Here is a 21,718-nt window from a genome sequence, read left to right as displayed (position 1 = left end):
CCTTGCTGGGATCCTCCGTCTAAACCCTCGTGGACAGAGGAGGAAGCTCAAACCCAGGGACGACTCCTCCTGGCTCAAGGTCACCGGGACAGTCCAGCGGGGATGCAAAAGGACTCCACGTTATAACGCAAGAGGCGTTCCCTGCGGGGCTGAGCGCCCAGACCCAGCCTGGAAGGCCGGCTTCAGGATGCGTGGCAAGAAGGACCCGGGAGGAAGGCTCGGGGCCCGCCTTTGGGGCTTGCAGCCTGTGGAGCCTGACGAACTCCGTGGGTCTCCCTTTCCCCACTGAAGCGCTTGCTCTCCAACTGGGTTTGGAGTCTCTTGGCTCGTGCGTCCGTAGGGACTGGAGAAGTGACTCAGTGAAGCTCTTAGTGCATCGCTGGCACTAGGGGGTGGGTGTGATTCAGGAGTCACTCACAGAGACTCATTCATAGCGTCCTCCCCGCCCTTTTAAGCCCGGGATCCAAGGATCCTGTGCGCGAGACCCTTCCGTGGCTCTGACACTCCCAGAACATTCCTCACGTAGCCACCTGCCAAGCAGTCTCTGTGCGTGAAGATCCCTGTGCCACCAACTCCGTGGCGGGAACCTGCCCCACTCAGCTGCCTTGTGCTTGCTTCCCACAGGGAAGGCAGAACCTCAGGACCCCCAGACATTCCTCAGCGCCCCCCCACCTGGATTCTGAGAGGGCCCACCTTCTCCCAAAGCACCCCCTGCTTTTGTGCCCCGCCTCCTTCTCCGTGCGGAGGGAACTGTCCCCCTTTCCCCTACCCCACTCCTACTTCTGTCCTCCGGGGGTCTGTCCTCTCTGCTCGCCCCACCCCCTTCCTCTCCCTCCGCCTCCTTCCTCCCTCGCTCCGCCTCAGGCCCCGCCTCTCTGCACCCCGGCCAGCGTCGCCCCCGGCCCTGTGCTGTCGCCCGCCCCCCTGCACCCCTCCAGAAGAGGTGTGTGTGGAGGGGGAGCCCCGCCGGCTAGGCCCCGCCCTCCCTGCGCCCCCCTCCCTGAGCGCGCGCTCCGGTGCCCCCTCCGCGGCCTCCCACTCCCCGCCTCCCGCCTTCCCCTCCTCCTGGTGACGTCCGGGTCCCTGCCCGTCTGAAAACTCCGCGCCGCGGCGGTGGAGGCGGCGGCGGCGGCAGCAGCGGCGGCGGAGGAGCAGCGGAGCCGAGGCGGCGGCGGCCCGAGCGGGAGCCGGAGCGGCGGCCGCGGGAGCCGCGGGGAGCGCGGGGGCGGCCCGGAGCGCCCGGGGTCCCCGCGCCCCGCTCGCCCGCCGCGCTCTGAAGATGGTGGCGGCGCCGTGCGCCCGGAGGCTGGCCCGGCGCTCGCACTCGGCGCTGCTGGCGGCGCTCACCGTGCTGCTGCTGCAGACGCTGGTCGTGTGGAATTTCAGCAGCCTCGACTCCGGGGCCGGGGAGCGCCGCGGGGGCGCAGCGGCCGGCGGCGCCGAGCAGCCGCCCCCGCCGCCGCGCCGCGAGCGCCGGGACCTGCCCGCCGAGCCCGCTGCAGCCCGAGGACGAGGACGGGAGCCCCAGGCGCGGGCGCGGGGAGGCGGCCCCGGAGAAGCCCGGGCGCAGCAGCCGGCCAGCCGGGGGGCGCTGCCCGCGCGGGCGCCGGTAAGATGCCCTTCCGGCGCGCGTCCCGGAGGGAGGGAGGGAGGCAGCCTGGCAGCCCGGCTCCACGCCTCCCAGCCCTTGAACCCCGCTCGCCGCACTGGGACGCCCCAAGACTGCTGGCCCCACGTCCTTTCCCCTTGGAAGCCGGGAGAGCGTCCTTGCCAAGGCTTAGGGGCCAGGGGCTGCTCCACTCTGAGTCTGAGGACTGCCCCCTCGGGGTCCGGGGAAGTTATCTCCAGAGGAGGCGCTTTGGGGGTTCCCGGAGCTGGCTGGGTTCCTGCTCCCCGTTACTCTTGCTGAGCTCCCCGACTTGCTTTGTGCATGTGGGTGTCGGTGCCTCGGTCCCTGTCTGAGTGAGAGGACGGTGTCCGAGCTCCTCAGCCGCTGCTCATGGGAGGTTCTCGCTGCATCTTTGGTGTTTGCAGAGCTGGGTGCAGACAGCTCAGTGCCCTGCTTGCTGCCTCCTTTCTCTGCCCTGGCCTGCGAGAGGGTCTGGGATTGGTGTCCCAAGTCTCCAGCCGTGTCCCTGAATCAAGACTCAGTCTTGGGTGTCTGGTCTTACTTTGGGTCTCCTGTTGCCCATCTGTGGGCGTTTGACCCCTATCTTTACCTTCTCCGTCCCCACCCCTCACCTTGCCCTCTCTGACTTGCCTCATCCTGCTCTCCAGTGTCAGGGCACGGCCCCTTCTCCTGGATGGGGTCGCTGGCTCTCTGTAGCATATGTAGCTGGGACCTGTCACCAGCTGTGTATCCGACCATGCCGTCATGACTTGGGCTGCTGTGGCTTTTCTTTACTCTCCTTGGGTGGGAACAGCCTGGGCTCTGACAGTGTCCCTTCCACAGGTCTGTGGGGCCATCTGGGTGTTTTCTTCCCCTGTCCTGGGGTGCATTTCGTACCTTTGGGCTGTCTTGCTGAGCCCACTGAGCTAGGAGCTCACAGGACAGGAGTTCAGAGTCCCCAACTGGGCTGGGCTCTTAGCGCCTGTGGATGTGAGGGTTTGTCTTAAGGCATGACATGACGAGAGCTGTGTGTCCATCTGTATGTTCATCATGCCACTTGCCTGCGGGGATTCTCCTAGCTCTTGGGGGACGTGAGACACCAGAGGAATAGTTGCAGGATCCCTAGGCACTGAACACATGTCTCTGTCATTTGTCACTTTAGGAGAGCCCTCACTGAAGGCTGCCTCCATGCATAGTGTGTGCTTGTTGATCTGCTAAACTTCTTGGGGTCGAGCGACCCTGCCTGCCAGAGTGTGGCTCTGTGTGCTGTGGACTAAGCCACGTTGCTGCCGATGGCCCGTCGTGCTCGCAGGGAGCCGTCTTTCCCCCACTTGCAGGGAGCAGAGTAGAGTCAGATTCCTGACGGGGAACCAGAATATTTCCAGCCTCTTATTTACAGCACAGGGTCCTCTCAGACACTGCCTTTGAACTCCAGGAGTGGAGAGTGATGTGTCTGGGCAGAAATGCAATTAGAAGTTCTTTCTGGTTCGGAGCCCTGCTGGGTGGTGAGGTGGGAGGGGGGTTGGGAAGCACGCTGCTGGCCCCGTGTGGGAACCTGTAGGATGGACATGGCGAGCATGGGACTTACTGTATCGTTTGCAGCTGGGGTTCAGACGGGCATCAGGAGGTGCCTTTTGGGTGCAAATACCACCTGTTGAAACAAGTGGAGAGAAGGGAGGCGGCCTGGCTGCCTGGTTTCTTGCTGGGTCCCTGACATTTGAGGGTTCCACCCGCACCCCCAATGTGTGTATTCAGTCAGTGTCTTCTTCTCTCACCTCCCAGCTCATCCAGAGAGGTTTGCAGTTGGGAAGTAGGTGGGAGCGTGTGCCATGTTTCCTTTTTTACTCCCTTTGGAATGCCGCTTCTGGCAGACCTGCTTTGCTTTCCTAAAACTGCTTTCCCCGGCCAGTTCACCTACTGCCCCACCCACATCTGCCAATGTCTGTCTCAGTTTCTCCACCTTCCCATGTAGACCTACATGTATTTTTTTTTTCCTCCTCTTCCTCATGGTTGTTTACTGTTGTCTCTCCTGGATTTGTATTTTGTTTCATCTGCTTGTCTCCCTCCCCCCACCCCCCATCTACTCCTGTACTCTGTTAGATCCTGAAATCACAGTGCAGACTAGCTGGATGGGCTGGGGGGTCTCTTCTCCTCTGGCTGTGCCCACCAAGCCCCTGCCCTTCTATGGAGCTCAAGGAGACCAGAAGGGGGCAGGCTGTTCCCAAAGTCCTGTGTCGCCTGAGCTTGTGGGGTTGCAGGCTGTTCTGCAAGCCACCGAGGCCCTTGCAACATGCGGTTTGTTTGCAGGTCCTGCTTGGGCTGCTTCTGTGGTGCTGTGGGGCTTGATTCAGCAGAGGGACGTTATGAAAAGAAGTTCCCTGTGATTTTCCAGACCGCTCTTGTAAGGAGCTGGCGAGGCACACGCTTGGGCGATGAGGGTTCATCTCTGTGCTCTGTTAGTGGCTGGGTGGGGTGGGGTGGGGTGCGGTGGGGTGGGGGTGGACATCTGTGCTTCTTGTGTGCAGAGGGAATCTGTGGCCAAGGTGGTGTTGGCGGGTGTGTCCCAAAGAGCGTCAGGCAGACATGGCACGGAGAGCATTTTCTAAACCAGACTTTGCTGCTTCCTCATACCCGCTCTGCCAGAGCGTCTGCACTTGTGCCTTTTATGTTGGGGGGGCTACGTCCCTGTGGAAGGACCCGATTGTAGTTTGGTGCATTTTAAGAAGCCAAGAAGAAACCCCCAGTTTCTCAACCAGACAGAGGCAGAGAGTACGAGGAGGGAAGCAAAACCGGCACATGCATGAACGATTTGCAGCCTTCCCTTTCCCTCTCGGCTTCCTTCGGAGCTCTTCAGTATTAGAACTGTTGGCTGGATTGCAGCCGAGTTTTGTGGCTGTGACACTGAGTTTTTTTTTCATTGGGCCTCCAATAAGCTGTGGATTTCACTGTCCTCTCTGAATTTAAAAACCAGATGGGCTCGCTCCTAAAGGCAGGGAACACTAGAGAGAGTCAGAAAGATCACACTACAGGTTTGGAATAGATTTGTTGGAGAAAATGAGGGGGCCCTGTGTGTGTTCATGTAAGGAATATTTTTCTTTGCCCTCAGTGATCCCCCTGACGTCCTCGCATTTATTGCCTGTGCCCTTAGATAAACTGTTCCTCAGTAAGTTTCATTTAAAAAACCCAATTTTTTTATTGCTCTGACACACACACACACACACACACACACACACACACACACAGTAGAACAGTGTTTCTGTATTGTCTGATCCCTTTGAAATGTTGATTTTTCAGCAGAAATTCCTCATGCTTCACATGACTCAGATAACTCAGGACTTTTTCAGACACTGGCAGTGACTTTGAAAAATGGGTTCACTGTATCCCGCGCGCCTCTGGTTCTAGCAGCCTCAGAGGCGTAGCTTTCCTTTCTATCCAAATGTTTTGAGACCATAGAGAACAGAGGGTATTTTATTGACGGTTCTTTTTTTTTTTTCTTCACACTCTCAGTGGAGTTTTATTTTGCTTGAGCAGTGCATTACACTTTGTATACAGAAATATGCATCATTGAACAATATTTATCTTACTGCAAATGTTGCCATCTGCTTAATCGTATACTGGAAAATGTTAAATAAAATAGATAAATAAAGGTAGAGATGATTATACATATCATTTAAATAAAATAGATAAATGCAGAAATTATAGATATGTGTTTTATATACAAGTGTGTATATAGTGGTAATATATATACTATACATAGTATCTCTCTCTCTCTCTCTCTCTCTCTCTCGAGGTGTGATCAAAAAATGTGGTGAATGCTTAAATTAAAAAAAATCATTGCAGTAAAAGACACATTGCCATTCATCCCCCTCACTTTGAACACACTTATCCCATCGCTCTTGCCACTTTCTGAAGCAGTTCTGGAAGTCCTCTTTCGTGAGTGTCTTTAGTTGCGCTGTCGTGGCTGCCTCCATGTCCTGAATCGATTCAAAACGTTTTCCTTCCATGATCATTTTGACTTTGGGGAAGAGCCAGAAGTCACACGGTGCCCGATCTGGTGAATAAGGTGGATGAGGACACATCGTAATGTTTTTATTTGACAGAATTGCTGTGATATGTGACATGGAGGGTTGTCATGATGGAGGATACAAAACCGTTTGCCCATTTCATGTTAATGTGTGTTCATGATCCACTTTAAAACCCTTCTCTCAACCGTTGCTCACACCCGACTGACTGTTCCGAACAAGTTGAAAGTTGTCACACACGGTTACTAAAGTTTAATGTGCCGCATTCTATTTTGAAGATCCCTGCCTTTCCATTGGATCTCACTCAGCTGCAGCATTCACTGTAGTTTTTGATCACACCATGTATATCCTGGGGGTGCCAAAAAAATGTACACATTTTAACAGATGTTTTCTATGTATGGTTTTTCGAAGTTGAATTATGGTAGCAATGGGTAGTGTGACGTTCGCTCAAAAGATGACGTTCATCGAAAGAGTCTTCCTACACTTTGGACCGTCTCTCTACCTTATCAGTTCTTCTTTTTTTAATCTAGAAGGTTGCATGACAAAATGCTTGTTACGAGTTTGCAAATAGGAAGCCAAGGCCGAGGGTCCAGTTTGCTGGGGATTGTCCAACTTGTATCTGTGGCCCTAACAGCAGAAGAAATTTAGTGTCGAGCTAAAGCAAATACCAGACATCATTGCACAGGCGCGTGTGTGTGTGTCCCCAGAAAACAAAATACCTTTACAGGGCAGCAAGGGTCTGCTGTCCCACCTCTCAGCTATTTCTGACCGGCGGGGCCATATGTCTAAGTGCAGAAAGACTAAAATGCATGGTGCCCTCACGGTGGGACCGCATGGGGTGAAGGCCGAACCCGAACTCTGTCTTTGGGTTGACACTGCCCTCAGGCTTGTCACTTACGATCACGCTCCCTTTTTTCCCTTTGCATCTCCCCACTTGTATTGACCCTGGTCCCTGTCTATCAGGAAAAAAAGGGAAAATACTTTGGGATAGATAGATACATAAATAAATAAATACAAACTCACCCCCAAACAAAACCCAAGTGCAAAGGAAGAGGTGTGGGAACAGGAGAAAGCGTCCCAGGAATTGTGTGCGCGGCCCCAGCACAGACGAAAGAGACCTCCTGTGACGTGTCCTTGAGTCTAGCGTACCCGGATTTGAGTCCCAACTCTGCCCTTTGCCCTCTCCCTGCTTGTGAACCGATTTGATCCTGGCACATAATAAATGCTCAAATCTGAGCTGTTGCTCTCACAAAAAAAAAAAAAAAAATAGAAACTCTTAGTATGTTTGAAAATAAGAAGTTTTTCTGCAATTAGTATTCATTCTCCCAGGCCAAGTAGGGTTTGATAAATATCCAAGGCAGTAGGAAGCACCCATCTCCTATGTGTGTGGGCCCTGGAGCAGGCGGACTGTGGTAAGGGAGGAGTACTGACGCTTATTGAGCACCAGCTGCATGCCAGGCATCCGTTAGGTGTTTTGTGTACATTATATTCCCCCTCCCCCCCACACAAAAAAATAGAAGAATCAGGATGGAGGAAGGTGTTACCCAACTCATACAAAACTGAAACTAAGGACCCCTGGCTAGAAGTGGCTGTTCTTCTAAGTGCTGATTGTGTGGCATGGAAAATGCGACCGTGGCGTACATTACCCCACTGCCTCAGTGACTCTCCCCGTCTCTGCCAGGTAGAACTCCTGTTGTCCCCATTTCACAGCTGAAGCTGGGAGAGGGGAAGCCCCTTGCTCACTAACAGCACGATGCCGGGGAGAAGGGGAACTGGGACCCAAGACCAGCTGTGGCCCCTCCAACGGATGAGCAGGTTTCTGAGCTCCTTGTCTGTGCAGTTTTTCAAAAAACCCTAAAGGCAACCAAATCGTTCCTGAAAATCTTCATATCGCTTTTCTCACTTTTGTTTGCAGGTTCCTAACAGTGGGCCAACCCTAGAAACAGAACAGATACGCAGTTTTCATTGAATCAGACCCCTCAATAATAAGACCAATAGAAGAGCAATAATAACAACAATAATACCGTGTTTCCCCCAAAATAAGACCTCACCAGAAAAGAAGCCCAGCATGATTTTTCAGGAGGACATCCCCTGAACATAAACCCTAATGCATCTTTTGGAGCAAACCTTCATATGAGACCCGGTCTTATTTTCGGGGAAGCACGATATGCCCATATCTCAGTCATGATGTGCCAGGCACTGTTTTAAGTTTTTTGTTAACTCATTTATTCTTCTAAGCTGTGTACTATTATGGTTTCGATAGCCAACAATCATGGTCCTTAATGTAAGCAGACCCCGTTCTTGGTGTATTACAAATATTAACTCATTTAAACCTCATGCTACAGTGAGGAAACTGAGGCATGGGGTGCTTAAACGGCTTTCCCACGGTCCACGGTTATCGATGCCAGCGCCAGGACTGAACGCAGGCGGTCTGTGCTCTTAGCTGCTCCACAAGCTCCCTCTTCGAAGCATCTTGCAAAGGGCCACGACCTTGGAATCATAGAACTCATTAAACAAGGCTCGTCAGTGATGGATGCGGTCGTAGTGGCCAATGCCAGTGGTCCTGGGAGGGGAAGGGATCCCGCATCCTAGGGAATAACAACTGGAACTGCCCAGTTGGCCGGAGGAAGGAGTTTTGAATTCTGCTCTCTGTAGCCAGGGGAGGAAGGGGGAGGTGCTGTGCGAGGCGCCTTGGCCAGAGCAAACAGCCCTTCATTCATCCTCAGCGGGCTCCCTGCTGCCCCGTCACCCGGTTAAATGGTTCCACTGTTCTCCCCGAGGAGCCCACAACCTGACCCCAGGAGCCTTCCCCCTGGTGAAACAGGGCGGTATCTGTAAGGGCGTCTGTCCGATTGTCTTGTGGGCACTTCCTTCCGCCTGTAACGGAAACTGCCCATTTGCCCGCAGATAACGCATCAGGTTGTACCTTCCGAGCCCTGTGGTTAGGGTTGTCCCCCCTCCATGGGAAGCCAGAGACAGTGAGAAGGTGGCAAGGACAGGTGGGGTGCGTGTGTCATCTTAACCCCTTCAACACTGAAGTGGGCAGGGAGACTGGCACCCAGACAGCCGGCCCGAGGGGGAGAACTGCCCCCTAAGGACAGTCCTGATCCTCTATGGGGGGAAGGTCTCCCCCCGCAGGACCCTTTGAAGACTTCAAAATAGATTTGTTCTGTCTCAGCTTTATCCCATCAGGTGACTGCTGGCTTTTCTGGGCATGTAATCCAGGCTAATGTGTCGCAGAAGCTAATGACAAGCATTTCTCCTCCCAGGAAATCCTCTGCTGTAATCCTTGGCCTCGAGGTACATTGTTTAAGCCCAAAGGAGTGGACTTTATGGGGCAGAGAGATCGATGCAAAGGTCCCCTGCCCCAGGGGCACAGTAACTGTGATACTGGTGGTGGCGGCGGAGGTTTCTCTTTACTGAATGTTTACGTTACACCGGACGCCGGAAGCACTAGAAAGACACGGTCTTATGGGATCCTTACAATATCCTGCAAGCTCAGGGCTCATCACAGGTGTCCTCATCTCTGTTGTATTGATTATAAATAATAAAAACGACAGCAATGAGTTGGATGAAAGGTAAACAGCTGAGAAGTGGCCAGAGTAGGAATTCAAAGTTGGTGGTGACTCCAAAGGCTGCGTTCATAGTTCAAAGTCAGTGAGTCCTTTGTCCCTTGCCTCTCCCTCCTTTCCCTCTCCTGTGTGTTTATGCATGCACCCATCTATCCATCCATCTGTCCATCCATCCATCCATCCATCCATCCATCAGTCCATCCATCCATCCATCCCTCATCCATCCATCCACCCACCCGCCACCCGCCACCCGCCATCCATCCATCCTCCGTTCCTACGGTTACAGTGTGCCAGGCACTGCCCAGCGCTGCAACAGCCTCCATGAACAGGGATATGTGCTCCTGCCCTCGGGGAGGGCCTGTCCAGCAGGCGAGGCTTAGGGCCACTGCTCATAAATGGCCTCTCAGTGGAGCTTCCGCTGCCATCCTAGCCCCGTTCACTGCTGATCCCCTTTCCCCATGTGGCCTCTTGGGCAGCAGAGGAGGACGTCCCCTGGGCAGGTGGGAGCCAGGAATCGTGTGATTCAGGGGCCCGGAACCCCTTAAGTCTCTTGCTACACCCAAAATTACTGGACACAAGGCCTGGACTGCAGCACTCATGAGGCTCAAGCCCTTTTCGGTGAATCAGGGGCCCCGAGATGAGCCTCGAGCTGCCCACGGTTTGCAGGGGAGGAGGTGGTCAGATGCTGCAGGGCCTGGAGCCATGTCACATGATGTTTGGTTTGGGGGTGGGCAGGGCTCTGACATCAGGGGTTTACAGCCGGGCTCAGATATTCATGTCCTGTGACCCGGACACATCAGCTTCGTCTCTCAAGGGCTCCATTTCTTCCTCTGCCGCGCAGGGGCCATGAGCACTAACCGAGGGGCCTGTGACGAGGCACCGCTGGCCGCTGGTCAGTGCCTGTTTTCCTCCCTGATGCAGCCTCACCGTGAGAGATGTTTGCAAGGGGGGCCCTCGCATTCCTGGCCCCTCCGGTTTTGTTTGGCCCACACAGTGTGCTAAAATGAAAGGGCACAGAAATATAGGGATTAGGAGATGCTAGAAAGCAATGTGGGTTTTTGAAATGCCTTTAAAAGGCTCCAAGATCTGGCAGCACTGGGCCCACAACTTTGTTGTTGTCCACTGGCCGAGCTGAGAAGGAGCTTTCCCGAGACCCTCCAGGTTCCCTAGAGACCCCCAAGGTCTCTCCTTTCCCCTGTGGTACCTGACCGGCCCCTTTAGGCTGGTGAGTTTGCATCCTCTGTTTGGAAAACCTCCACGTTCACTGTGATGAGTTAAACATAAATGTATGGCCACCTTTCAGTCATTCCACACCTATTCAGTGTGGTCTGTTCACAGTACTCTGTCACCTGGACTGCCGTGGCCTCCCCTGGGCGCCGCCGGGGTCTCCCCTCCCAGGAAGGACGTGCACGTTCTCTAGCGTTAGGCCACTGTAGACGCAACACCCACCGCAAAAACGGACTCCGTTCTACAATCACATTCTACAGTTTGGTAAACGGACTTCCCCCTTCTTGGGGTGAGTGTAAGAGGCTATTCTGCGTCACCCACCTTCCCCTTTCTGTGCTCCCCACAACCTTGCCCTCCCCAGGAATGTGGGGTGGGATGTTGAGTTGTCAGAGAGCTGGCAGGGCAGGTGGAAGGGTGGCACATTCCGGAGTGCCTGGGCGAGCAGGGTGCCAGTTCTGTCGGGGGTGAGCTGTGACTTTCATCCCTTTGTGTCATTTTGGCACTTTGTCACATGATGCGGATAAGTCCCTCACTAGGTTGTGAGGATCTAATTCAATAAGCAGATGAGAAAGCGCTTTGAGGCTCAGAAAATGCCAGTCGGTCCATCGTAGGGCAGAAGCATGTGAGAGGTTCATACCAATTGCCTGTGCTCCTGTCACATACGCCTCGTAGTCTCTGGGGACAAAGAGCAAATGAATGAGGGAAAGCCACTAGAGGTTCCCACCCACTCGTCCATCTGCCCATTAACTCAGCAGATAGTGATGGAGGGTCTGCTGTGTGCCAGACTCCGTGCGAGGACCGGGACGAGCAGGACATCTGTGCCCCTGCCCCCGTGCCTTTTCCGACCATTTAAAAATGTCAGCTTGTTACCAGCACAGTGACAGAAACAACTGGGGCTCTGAGAGCAAATAAGAGGCCTTGGGTGAGGATTTATTTTGAATCAGGTGGATTAATTGTATTTATTTTTGGTCGGGGACTTATTTCAGATGGACAGCTTTTGCCAGAGTCGCTCCAGACTGACCCCGGGAATCTCAAGTATGGCACGCGCCCCCCCCCCCATCTGACACAGCAGTCCTGAGGGGGCCACACAGGCAAACAGTTACAGCAGCTTTTAGTAAAGAGGTTCGACTCATAGCTGCACAAAATTTGTTCATTTCTTACATTTTGCATCACGTTTAATGACTTTTGGCACCGAAATAGACTATATATACACACGAAAGCATGCATTATGCTAAATGTACAGTTCCGTGAATCTTCACAAGCTGAACCCACCCAAGTAACCCACACCAGACCAGGACACAGGATACTCACAGCACCCTAGCTGCACCCGTCCCCTGCTTTTTGGGCAAACAGTTTGTAAAACTTATCAAAGCTATAGATTTCTTTAGATGTGTACTAGGGGAAATATATACATATAGCCAGTCAGGCAAAAAGACAACAGCAGGGCTCGTCGTCTGGGGGGGAAATTGGCATGGAGGTAAAAGATGGCAGTTACCATCACAAAAGCACGGACGTGATGGTACCAAGCGCTAATTCTGTCCTAATCCTGACCTCAGCTTGGATGGTGAGTGGCTGCCGAGCAGGTGATGGAGTGAGCAAGGTTTGGTCAACGTCGGCCTAACCATTTTGAAGATACCCACTCCTCTGGGAAACAGCCGTACTGTTTTGTCCCAAAGCTCAAGGGGGAAGGATTTAAGTTAGACCTTAGGAGGAACTGTACTCTGGGTCCGTCTGAGTGGCCGTCCCCGTTGTGGGCGCTCTCTGGGGTTCTCGGTGGCTGTGTGTGCTGCCTCTACAGTTAGGCCCCCCTGACCTGTCTTCCGGATTTGGAGCTTCAAGTGCATTTTCTGGGTTCCCGGCAAGCGTTTGCTTCACGTTGATTGTTTGTACGAGAGTCCCCCACGTGTTGGATGTGGAATTATCCGTGACGAATGAGTCCCCCAGTGGGCCCGCAGTGACTACACTAACTTAACCCTGGACCAAGGTTCTTCTGTTCAGAACCAGGATGCCAGAACCACAGTACTAACAGAACTCCTGCCGCAATTCCAAAGGGCAGTCGGGACAACTAATCATTTTATAACGAGCAAAGAGAGAAGCGATAAAAACAGAGCCCAAGGACGGCATGATGGCTTCGCTAAGTCTTAGCGCTCAGCCAGACGCACGTTCATAACATAAACAAATGTTTTTGGTAATGGGGAGCTAATGTAGACATTATTTAAGGATAGTGTTAAACGCACATTCGCTGGATCAAGTAATACACGGCTTACCTCATTAAGCTTCCTTTCTTTGGGGACGTGGAAAAGTTGTTCTCTGTCTTTTCTTCTTTCCTTGTGAAATGGGGCTTTATTAATTAGAGATGTAATGGGAAATCTTTTTTCTTTTTTTCCTTTTCCAAACTAGTGGCTATTTTCTGTTTATTTTTTAATGTAGGCCCATGCTTTGCAGGTGTTCTGTCTGAAATAAAAGCCTATTCATTCTCCTCTCTCTCTCTCTCTCCCCCCCCAGCTCAGAAGGGACAGCTGTTATAAAAGACACGACCAGATAACCCCATTTTCTTGTCATCAGCCATTATAGAATGTTCATCTCTGATGTAAAATGCCCTCATTACCTGCTTTTTCTCCTAGTCTTATTGAATAATAGATTTTGAACTGTTGTGTGATCCCCTCTCCTTTAGAAGATGAGGTGATGACAGAGAACAGGGTGGCAATCCCAACCTCAGGGAGGGTGTTAGGACAAAACCAGTGGGCGTGGCCTGGATTATTAACTCTTTTTAGGTCAAGACTGCTGTTTTAGCTTTCTTTTAGGGGGGAGGAAAAAGTCATGTGGAACAAAAGAACTCTTGGTGGCAGGTGGTATAAAACCCCAACAAAAGTGAACCCTAGAAAGTACTGACCAAGTGACCCTGGCTTCTGCGAGGCGTGTCTGGGCTACAGGTGACAGAATGGCACCATAGCGTTTTCTTTCTTCTTATCCCTCCCCCTTTTTTTAATTAAAAAAAATTTTAAATGACTGGCCAACATTTTAAAATCAGTGATTTCAAAAAGAAATCTAATTTGGAGTTCTTACTAAAATTTTTGAAATTCTGGCCTTTCTTCTCAAAGGAGTAATAATTTGAGGGAAGGGAGAAGATGTGGGTGCCCCTCTGTGTGGGATCCCACTTTCCAGTTTTGCTTCGGGGCCACCAACCCACTTTGTTTATTTGTGTTACTTATCTGCAAGGCTGCTGTTACGGTTTGAGTTTACAACTCTGAGATTAATGATAATTAGAATAGTAATAATTGCTGTTATCTATTAAATGCCCACTCTGCGCCAGGCACAGTGTCTCATGGATTATCTCCTTTAAGCATTCTGACAACCTTCTGATATTATCCCCACTCATAGATGAGGAAATTGAGGCCTAGAGAGTAGGGATTTGCCCAAAGTCACGGAGCAGTAGACTTGGAATTTGAGCTCAGGCAGTGTCACCAGGGAGCCTGTGTGACACATACCGTGAGTGTGCTGCCCAGAATGTTTTAACAAAGTGGTCTGGGTAGGAATTCCTCTGCAGGAGGGTGGTCATCATTTGCCCACTCCACGGATGAAACCACGGAGGCCCCGCCATGTAGTGGGTCGCCCAGGGTCAAACCATGATGTAAAATGCAGAACATGACTCACTATCTTGAAAGAGGGGACAGGCATGAAAATGACCGTGGACTTGTGCACTGATGAAGCTGGCAGCCTGTCATGGTGGAAGGACCCTCACCAGGTTCCCACCGTCCTCGGCGGCCGAGCAGGACAGGTGTGGCGTCTCCCTTCCATCTATACAGTCTTGCAGCAGCGAGGTAGCATCTACGGGGTAATATTTTGATAAGTTACTGATTGGTATTAAAATAATAATTACAGCGATAATTACAAGCACAGATTTCAATGAGACTCAGCTGCTGATTGGGAGAGGAAGTAATTAACTGCCTATTCTCTCGGAATCGAGTGGGAAAGCCAGGCTTGGCCTTTCTCCTTTGTGTGAGTCCAGCACAGGTGTTGCTGCAGGTTGAAGGCCACGTGTGTTGCCAGCGGCTGTTTATGCGAGCAGTATTGGTGGCACATGTCCATGCGAGAGGAGCTGGTAATTGAGCAAACACCGTCATTTCCCACAAACACTGAGCAAAACAACCTGACCACAGCCTGTTGGTAGCACCTTCCCTTAAACCATGAAACACACCTCATCCACGAAGCCAGTGTGAGAAGCTAGAGGGAAAGCGATTTCAGTCCACCGTTAATTATTAAATATTCTTAAACGCTCTCGTGCCAGCTGATAACCTGGCCACATGAACGATTCCACTGGGTGGCTGTGGTTCCCTTTACACTTCTGTTTTTGAAGCCGATTGAATGGTCCCGTCTTGATTTTAACAACTTGTTCAATTTCACTGCACATAGAGTGGACCTACTTATAGCAAAGTGCACAAATCATGATTGGACAGCCAGCCGGGTGGCCACATTGAATACCCAGGGCCCAGATGCAGAGCACAGAGTGATACGGCTGACCTCCCTCCCCAGAATCCTTCTCATTCCTACTCCAGTTCTCATGTTTCCAGGGGGAACCTTGGTCATGACTTCTGACCCCATAGGTTACTTTCGCTCCGTTTTAGAAGTGGACGCCTGCGGTAGCTGCTCCTTTCTGCCTGGTTTGCTTGGCCTAGATTTGTGTGAGATTAAATTATGTGAGATTATACCACACTTTGGCATGCTGCAGCCCTCAGGCCGAATCTGGCCCCTTGTCTGTTTTCATACGGCTTGTGAGCTAAGAGTGGATTTTACACGTATAAGTAAATGGTTGGAGGGGAAAAAAAAGGAAGAATAATAATTTGTGATACGTGCAAAGTATATGGAATAGCAAGTTCGGTGTGTATTAATAAAGCTTTATTGGCACTTGACCACATTCATTCGTTAACGTTCCAGCGATGGCTGCTTTTGCCCTATAGTTGCAGAGTTGGGTTGTCTTGACAAATACCATGTGGCCCATGAAGCCCAAGGTGTTTGCGCTCTAGGCCTTTGCAGAAAGTTCTCTGACCCTGTGTCTGTATCCTCGCATGCGTTTGTAATTGTTTACTTACATTGCTGTACAGGGTTTCATTGGAACATACCACAATTGACATACCCATAGCTTATAGGAATGTGGCAGTTTCCCAGTGTGGGGTCATTCCAACGAGCTCTGCTGTGAAAATTCTCCTGCATGTCTTCTGGGAAACAAATACTGGAAACATTTCTGTTGGGTACAGACCTAGGAGAGGAATTGATTTAACCATCGTTGGTTGTTTTCTTTTCTTTCTTTCTTTTTTTTTTTTTGATGGGTTGATTTGACAAGTGTGTTTTAATTTGGAAGTCTTACTTATCCTACTAGGGAGTAAAGCTTGGTGATACTTTCATGGGTTGAAACTCTGGAACCAGGCTTACTTTCAAAAAAAGTACTTCATCTTGCAAAATAGCGGGTAACTGGAACCGCAGTTCATTAATAGACCACTGTTCTTCCATCTCGGTACCTTCGAGGATTTCGGGAACATGCCAGATATTAACTGCTTTAATGGCTTTTGGAAATGGTGCCCTCATTTAATTTCTCGTACTGATGCCATCTTGTCCAAAGCTGTCTTATCTTTATGCAGCAAAGCAGGGCTGGCAGAATTCGGCAAGTTCTTTCGACGTCACTTGCAGCTTTGATTGACTTCTGTCTATCATAAGCTGCTGTGGTTTTCTTGCTGGGAAGCACATGAATCCAGCTCTACCTCCCAGCAAGACCTCTATCCTGTGGTAGCATATGTCATTTTACCTTGGAACACTGTGCTGAAATGTCCCTCCGGGAACTGCGTACGTCGTACGTGGCCACAGCGTTGGAGCTCAGATTCCTCTGAGGAGCTGCCTTTGTGTGTGTTGTCAGGATCCTTACCAGTGGCGTCCTGGATCGGTCCCTGCATGGGGTCCTTTTCCATTTGCTCCCCACTTTCGCAGGCAAAGGCACCGACAGGGTTGGGAGAAGAGCATCAGGATTCCCGAGGATCCGCCCATCTTTCAGGTTTGCTTGTCACTGGCTGAAAAATGACGTAATATTCTTTCTGGGGCTTGTCAAAGCATTGTGTCTGCGTCTTTCTTCTAACCAGCCCACTCTACCCGGACTGAAATCCTGGCTGTTGTAATCTGACCTTCTGGTTGGGCCTTGCGTAATTACCAAATTTAAGGAATGTCACAAGAGAAGACATTTAGCTGCTATTTCAGTACTTTTTTGTGGGATGGGGGGTGAGGAGACAATTGGATTCAGTGGTGAAGGGGTTAGTGGAATTGAAAGGCAGTCTCAGCTAAAATGTAATGTTATAACTGAGTCATTCTCTGGCAGCCTCAGTTTTAGCCTTTAAAACAGGGGTGCAGTGCTGCAGTGCCACTGTGGGTATAATTCCTGGGTGAGGAATTCCTATCAGAGAAACTTAATCCTAAATTCTGGTAGTTTTGCTCCCCCCTCCCCGTCACCAACCCAGCTTAATATTTGTCACCAGCTTAATATTTGTATACTTCCTTTGCTTGGGTATTTACTTTTGAAAAGTTAAAACTTTTTTGTTGGAAACTCTTTACTAAGGGTGTGTGTGTGTTTATTCTAGGAGATGGCCTTTTCTTTTTAAAGACTGTTTTCTAGATGTTCTAAGATGCCCTGTTTAAAATCGATGATTAATTTGTCTCAAAAGAAACCTAATAGATTTTCAAAGTAGAAATCTTGCAGGCCTCATTCGTAAAACAATAAGATATATTTTTAAAGTTGTCTCTAAAAGGCAATCACTGTGAAAATTTAAACAAAACTCATCTAAATAGCTCTTAAGGAAGAAACCAAACTTGACATTTCAGACTAATGAAAATGAAATCCCTCATATCAGAACCGACAGGATGAGGCTAACACTGTACCCCGAGGAAAATTAATAGCCCTTTTTAAAAGCACGTTAGCTTTTGACATTAAACACAAAAGATTAAAATGATTAAGGTAAGAGTCCCATTTTTATTTTATTTTTTTAAATAATTGAAGATAAACCAAAAGAAAGTGGGAATCAGGCATAAATAACAACAAAAGCAGAAATTCACGAAACAGGATGCAAACACAGTAGGTAGCATTGCTCTGGGATACCCTCTAATGACTCAACAGTACAAAATGTTTCGCCTCCGTTGGACTCTGTGAACTGGCTGTGTGTTCCTAGCTCCCGACAGTTGCTCAATGCTTCTGTTGCGGCCTCTGAGTAAAGGAAGCAGTGGGTAGCAGGAGTTATTGCAGTGGCATGTTATCTGGTGGGGTGGCTTAGGAGCAGTTTTCCCCTAGCCTGCCCACATCAAGGCAGAGCAAACCTGAGGCATGTTTCTCTGACTGACCAACTTCCTCTTGCCCTTATGAATAAGGCCAGCAGGACATTCTGTTTTGGAGAATACACCGACTTTCCTGCAGGTTCCTAGGGATCTTTGCATCCAGGTATGATGCCTTCCTGGGTCTTGGAAAGCCAGTGTTCTCCTTGTCCTGGAGTTACCCGGTGGAGTTGGGTGGGCACTGGAGAGTGGACGGTGGGTAGATTGGCAAAGGTCCTCTCTGTCTCTCGCTAAGCGCAGGGCTGCTCTGTGGCAGAAATGGGAAACCAACCCTGTGGTTGGGGATCACCTCTGATGGGCTCCCAGCATCATCCCTTGGTAATCTACCGTGTGTCATGTGCTGGAAGTTTTACGTGAGTGCATTTGCTGTGCAGATTTACCCAGGACATAAGCAGTACTTGTTCGTTCAACAGATGTTCCCGAGGTCCTGCTGTGTGCCAGGCACTCTACTACAAGCAGTGAACACACAGCCCCTGCCCACTAGTAACTCCTGTCCTGGTGGAGGGGACAGTGAGTCATGGAGGTGGAGGGGCCGTTAGAGCACGCTTTTCCGAGGAGGTGACATTTAGGATGAAATAACTAGAAGGTGGTCAGGCAAGGATTGGAAGAAGAGGGGACAGAGTGTGACCTTCCTGAGCAAGAGCATAAATGTCAGCTGGGGAGAGACTCGGCCAGGGGCTTCCAGGCCCCTGGAAAGCCTTCTCTTCGGTATGGTTTCCTGCAGCTCTGCTAGAGGATTCATCATCCCCATTTTCCTAAAACCTCAGGATGTTGACTGGTTTGGACATGTGATTTGGAGGCGTTTGGAAGGACCCTCCGAAAGCAACTAAAGCAGTTTCATTTTGAACAAACAGAAAGAGTTTACTGTTGGTTGTACAAAACCATTCTGTCTCCCGCAGTGTTTTCCGAGCTTCTCTGCCTTCTGTGCAAAAGACTCCTGTCTTTGCAGGGCCCCTTCCCATCCCTGCCTGCCCCTCCAACGTCATGTCCCCAACGCGGAACTTTCCCCTCCCTTCATCTCCGTACCCAAACCCACCTGTCCTGTGTGTCATTTTCAAGGTGTTTGTTTGATGGTGGCGTCCTGCTCCAACGCCAGGTAGCCTCAACCCAGAGAAGTGGCTGGGGCAGGGGACTGCAGCCCTGGGCCTGACGTCAGTGCCTGTTGGTGGTGGTGGGGGCGGGGGGGGGGGGGCTGTGGCTGTGCTGTGCCGGGATGGCTCATACTTTCAGAGCAAGGCAAAGAGATCTGGATTTCAGGAGTTAAGAGACCTGGGGACCACTCCCTGTTCTGCAGCCACTTGGCGTGGCTTTGGGTAGCCTCTCAGCGCCTCAGTCTCCCCATCTTTAAAATGGACTGAGGACTTACTAGGCCCCTTATTCTCTGTGTTGTATGACTTTTGTTGTTTCCTGTGCCCTAGTTGCAGGTGTCTTCCTCCTTCCAGCTGTGACCTGCACCCAGCAGAGGGAATACCTAGGATCCTTACCCATCTGCTCCGTGTGCGTAGCTGGCTGTTCTGGTGTCTAGAAAAGGGCCTTATTCCCCCTAAATCCACCCTCTTTTTGCCTGATGATAAACGCCAGCCTCTTACAAGCTTGTTGGCATCCCCCACTGCCATCATAGCTGGTGTCTGGCCCACTAGTTGTCGGAGTGTCCCCAGGGCTAAGCAATGGCTGTCACATAGTAGCTCCTCAGTAAATGTCTTTGACTCCTTCAGAAATTGCCTGAAAAATGAGGTGAAGAAACGCTCAAAGAGCAAGAGCTATGGATCCCCACTTTAAAATGACATTTTAAGATCCAAAGGCCAAAGATTGTTCTAGAACTTAGGATGGTGCATTGTTACGGGGTATCTTGTCAGCACCGTACCACCCACACCGTCAGGTTCACTTTGTGTCCTCAATGCCTAATGCAGAGGATGGCGTTGAGGCAGTGACTGTACATAATATAATAAATAATAATAATAACAGCTACCATTTACTACGCATGTGGCATGTGCCAAGCATCTTACATTTAATGCTTCCAGCACCTTTGATATATACACACTGTTGAAGCCACTAGGTTGTGGGTAGACGACGTGGGGCTCAGAGAGGGGCAGTCCTTACCCCAAGGTTGCACAGCTGGTCAGGGGCAGGTCTGCATCCCAATCCGGGCCGGCTGGCATGGAACCCATGCTCTTAACCACCGTGTTACCTCATGCTGAGTCCTCTTGACGTGACCGAGAATTGGAGGGTCCCCTGTCCCAGATGCTGGCCCTGCCCCTTCCCTCCTACCTGTGGCAGGTGTTCAGTCAGCTTCTGCCCTCTTCAGGGGCTCCCTTCTCCATGCCCACAGACCACAGATGGGGAAAGTGAGAGTCTGGCTGCTGCAATCGGAGCCTTTCCCCAGGACGGGGCTGCAGAGTTGGCCCCCCCTCCGTGGGCACGCTCAGCTGGCCTGGTGCAGACGCAGCTGGAGAGCGTGGAGAGGCATGAACTTGGTCTCACGGAAAGGAGAAGAAGGCGGGCTCTCCAGGTCCGGAGGAGCTGTTCCCTGGGTGTGTGCGGGGGGGGGGGGGGGGTAGGGACATGGCGTGACTTGTTTACGTCACTCCCCTCCCGTCCCCTGATGTCCCTGTTTGTCTCAGTTGGAGGACGCAGCGCAGTGGGGCAGGTAAGCCCATGGACTCTGATGTTGGGCTGCCGGAGTTCAGATCCTACCGGCTGTGTGAGTTTAGGCAGGTTATGCAAACCCTGTGCCTCAGTTTCTTCATCTGTAAAATGGGGAGTATAATGGAATTCCCCATTGTTGAGCGTTGTTGGGAGGACTCAGTGAGTTGGTTTATATAGTTCACGCAGCACATATTAAGCACCATAAAGTGCTTATTAGTATTATTACTTTAAATCTGAGGAGGAGGAGGACTTGGAGGAGAGGAGGAGGTGTCTGGCTGCCTCTGCCTCTTCTTCTCCTTCTTCCCCCCAGAGCCGTGTGGGGGCTGGATCCTGTCCTCAGCTCAGCTGTGAGTGGCTGTGTGGCCTCGAGTCAGTCACAAGACCTTTCTGTGGCTGCTTCCTCGCCTAAAATTAATGCAGTGGTTGTAATAATGATGATAATAACTGACCTCACCTAAGATGCATATTGTTTATGTTTAGTGGACAGTATTGCTGAGATCTGGGATGACTTTTACGATGTGTACATTTCTCTAACGTTTCCTGACGTCCGCTGTTGCCCTAAGACTGTTGTTTAGTCAGAGTTGCATTCTGTAGTGACACCGTCTTAGAATTAAGCAAAGAGGCCACAGTATCTGCGATGAACCACGCCAGGAGGCTGAGTGTTTTTACATGTGCCAATTTAATCCCTACCACAACCCTGAGGGGGGAGGGGGGCTACTGTTACTCGCCCATGCTACAGATGTGGAAACCGAGATTTGGAGAGAGAAAAGGTGGCTTTTTTGGAAGGTCATGCTTGTTTAAGCGGCAGAGCTAGTTTCTCAACTGCCGATTGGTCTGATGCCAGAACCTGACGTTCTTTTCCAAGGGTGTCAGCTGGCATCTCTCTCCTTCTTCCTGGGATGTGGGAATGTGTTCCTGAAGATAGTATCAAGTTTTCAGAGGAAAAATGCTAATGGTGGTCTTAATGGCCCATGAGCCCCTGCCAACTACCAAACGCTCTTAACCATGAACTTGGCAGGCTGACGGCATGTCTGAGAGACCCTCACAAGTGTGCTCTTTGCAAGAACAATGTTTTCAGCCTGAAGCATTTGATGAAATAATGTGGGATTCGTCCCAGAGCCTGGCAGAGGGTCTGGAATTCTTGAGCCCTATTTTCCAGTTGGATTAAACTGAGGTCAGACATTCTACGCTGAAGCCCAAAGTGAGTCAGTCACGCAGGCTGGGAGCAGCCCCCCCCAGGCTCTGGGCACCAAGGGGCCTTCCACGCCCATCTGTCC

At 51.0% G+C, this 21,718-nt stretch overlaps 1 protein-coding gene across 2 annotated transcripts in view; it reads left to right on the top strand.

Moving 5' to 3' along the window:
- Window positions 1-21,718, top strand: part of XYLT1 (xylosyltransferase 1) — a 340,445-nt gene that overhangs the window by 53,762 nt on the left and 264,965 nt on the right. The window contains exon 1 of one of the 2 annotated variants that reach the window (XM_074322543.2): window positions 1,096-1,609. The exons of the other annotated variant lie outside the window; for it this stretch is intronic. Within the exon in view, the coding sequence (XP_074178644.2) occupies window positions 1,280-1,609 (330 nt within the window). The 5' untranslated portion in view covers window positions 1,096-1,279. Of the gene's footprint in view, window positions 1-1,095; window positions 1,610-21,718 lie in introns of those variants that run through there. 2 annotated transcript variants of the gene reach the window in all.

This window comes from Rhinolophus sinicus, chromosome 10 (assembly GCF_057876585.1).
Source record: "Rhinolophus sinicus isolate RSI-liver-muscle chromosome 10, RSI-T2T, whole genome shotgun sequence".
Taxonomy (NCBI): domain Eukaryota; kingdom Metazoa; phylum Chordata; class Mammalia; order Chiroptera; family Rhinolophidae; genus Rhinolophus; species Rhinolophus sinicus.
Note: the sequence above shows the minus strand (reverse complement) of the source record. Positions and strands in the feature narration are given on the sequence as shown.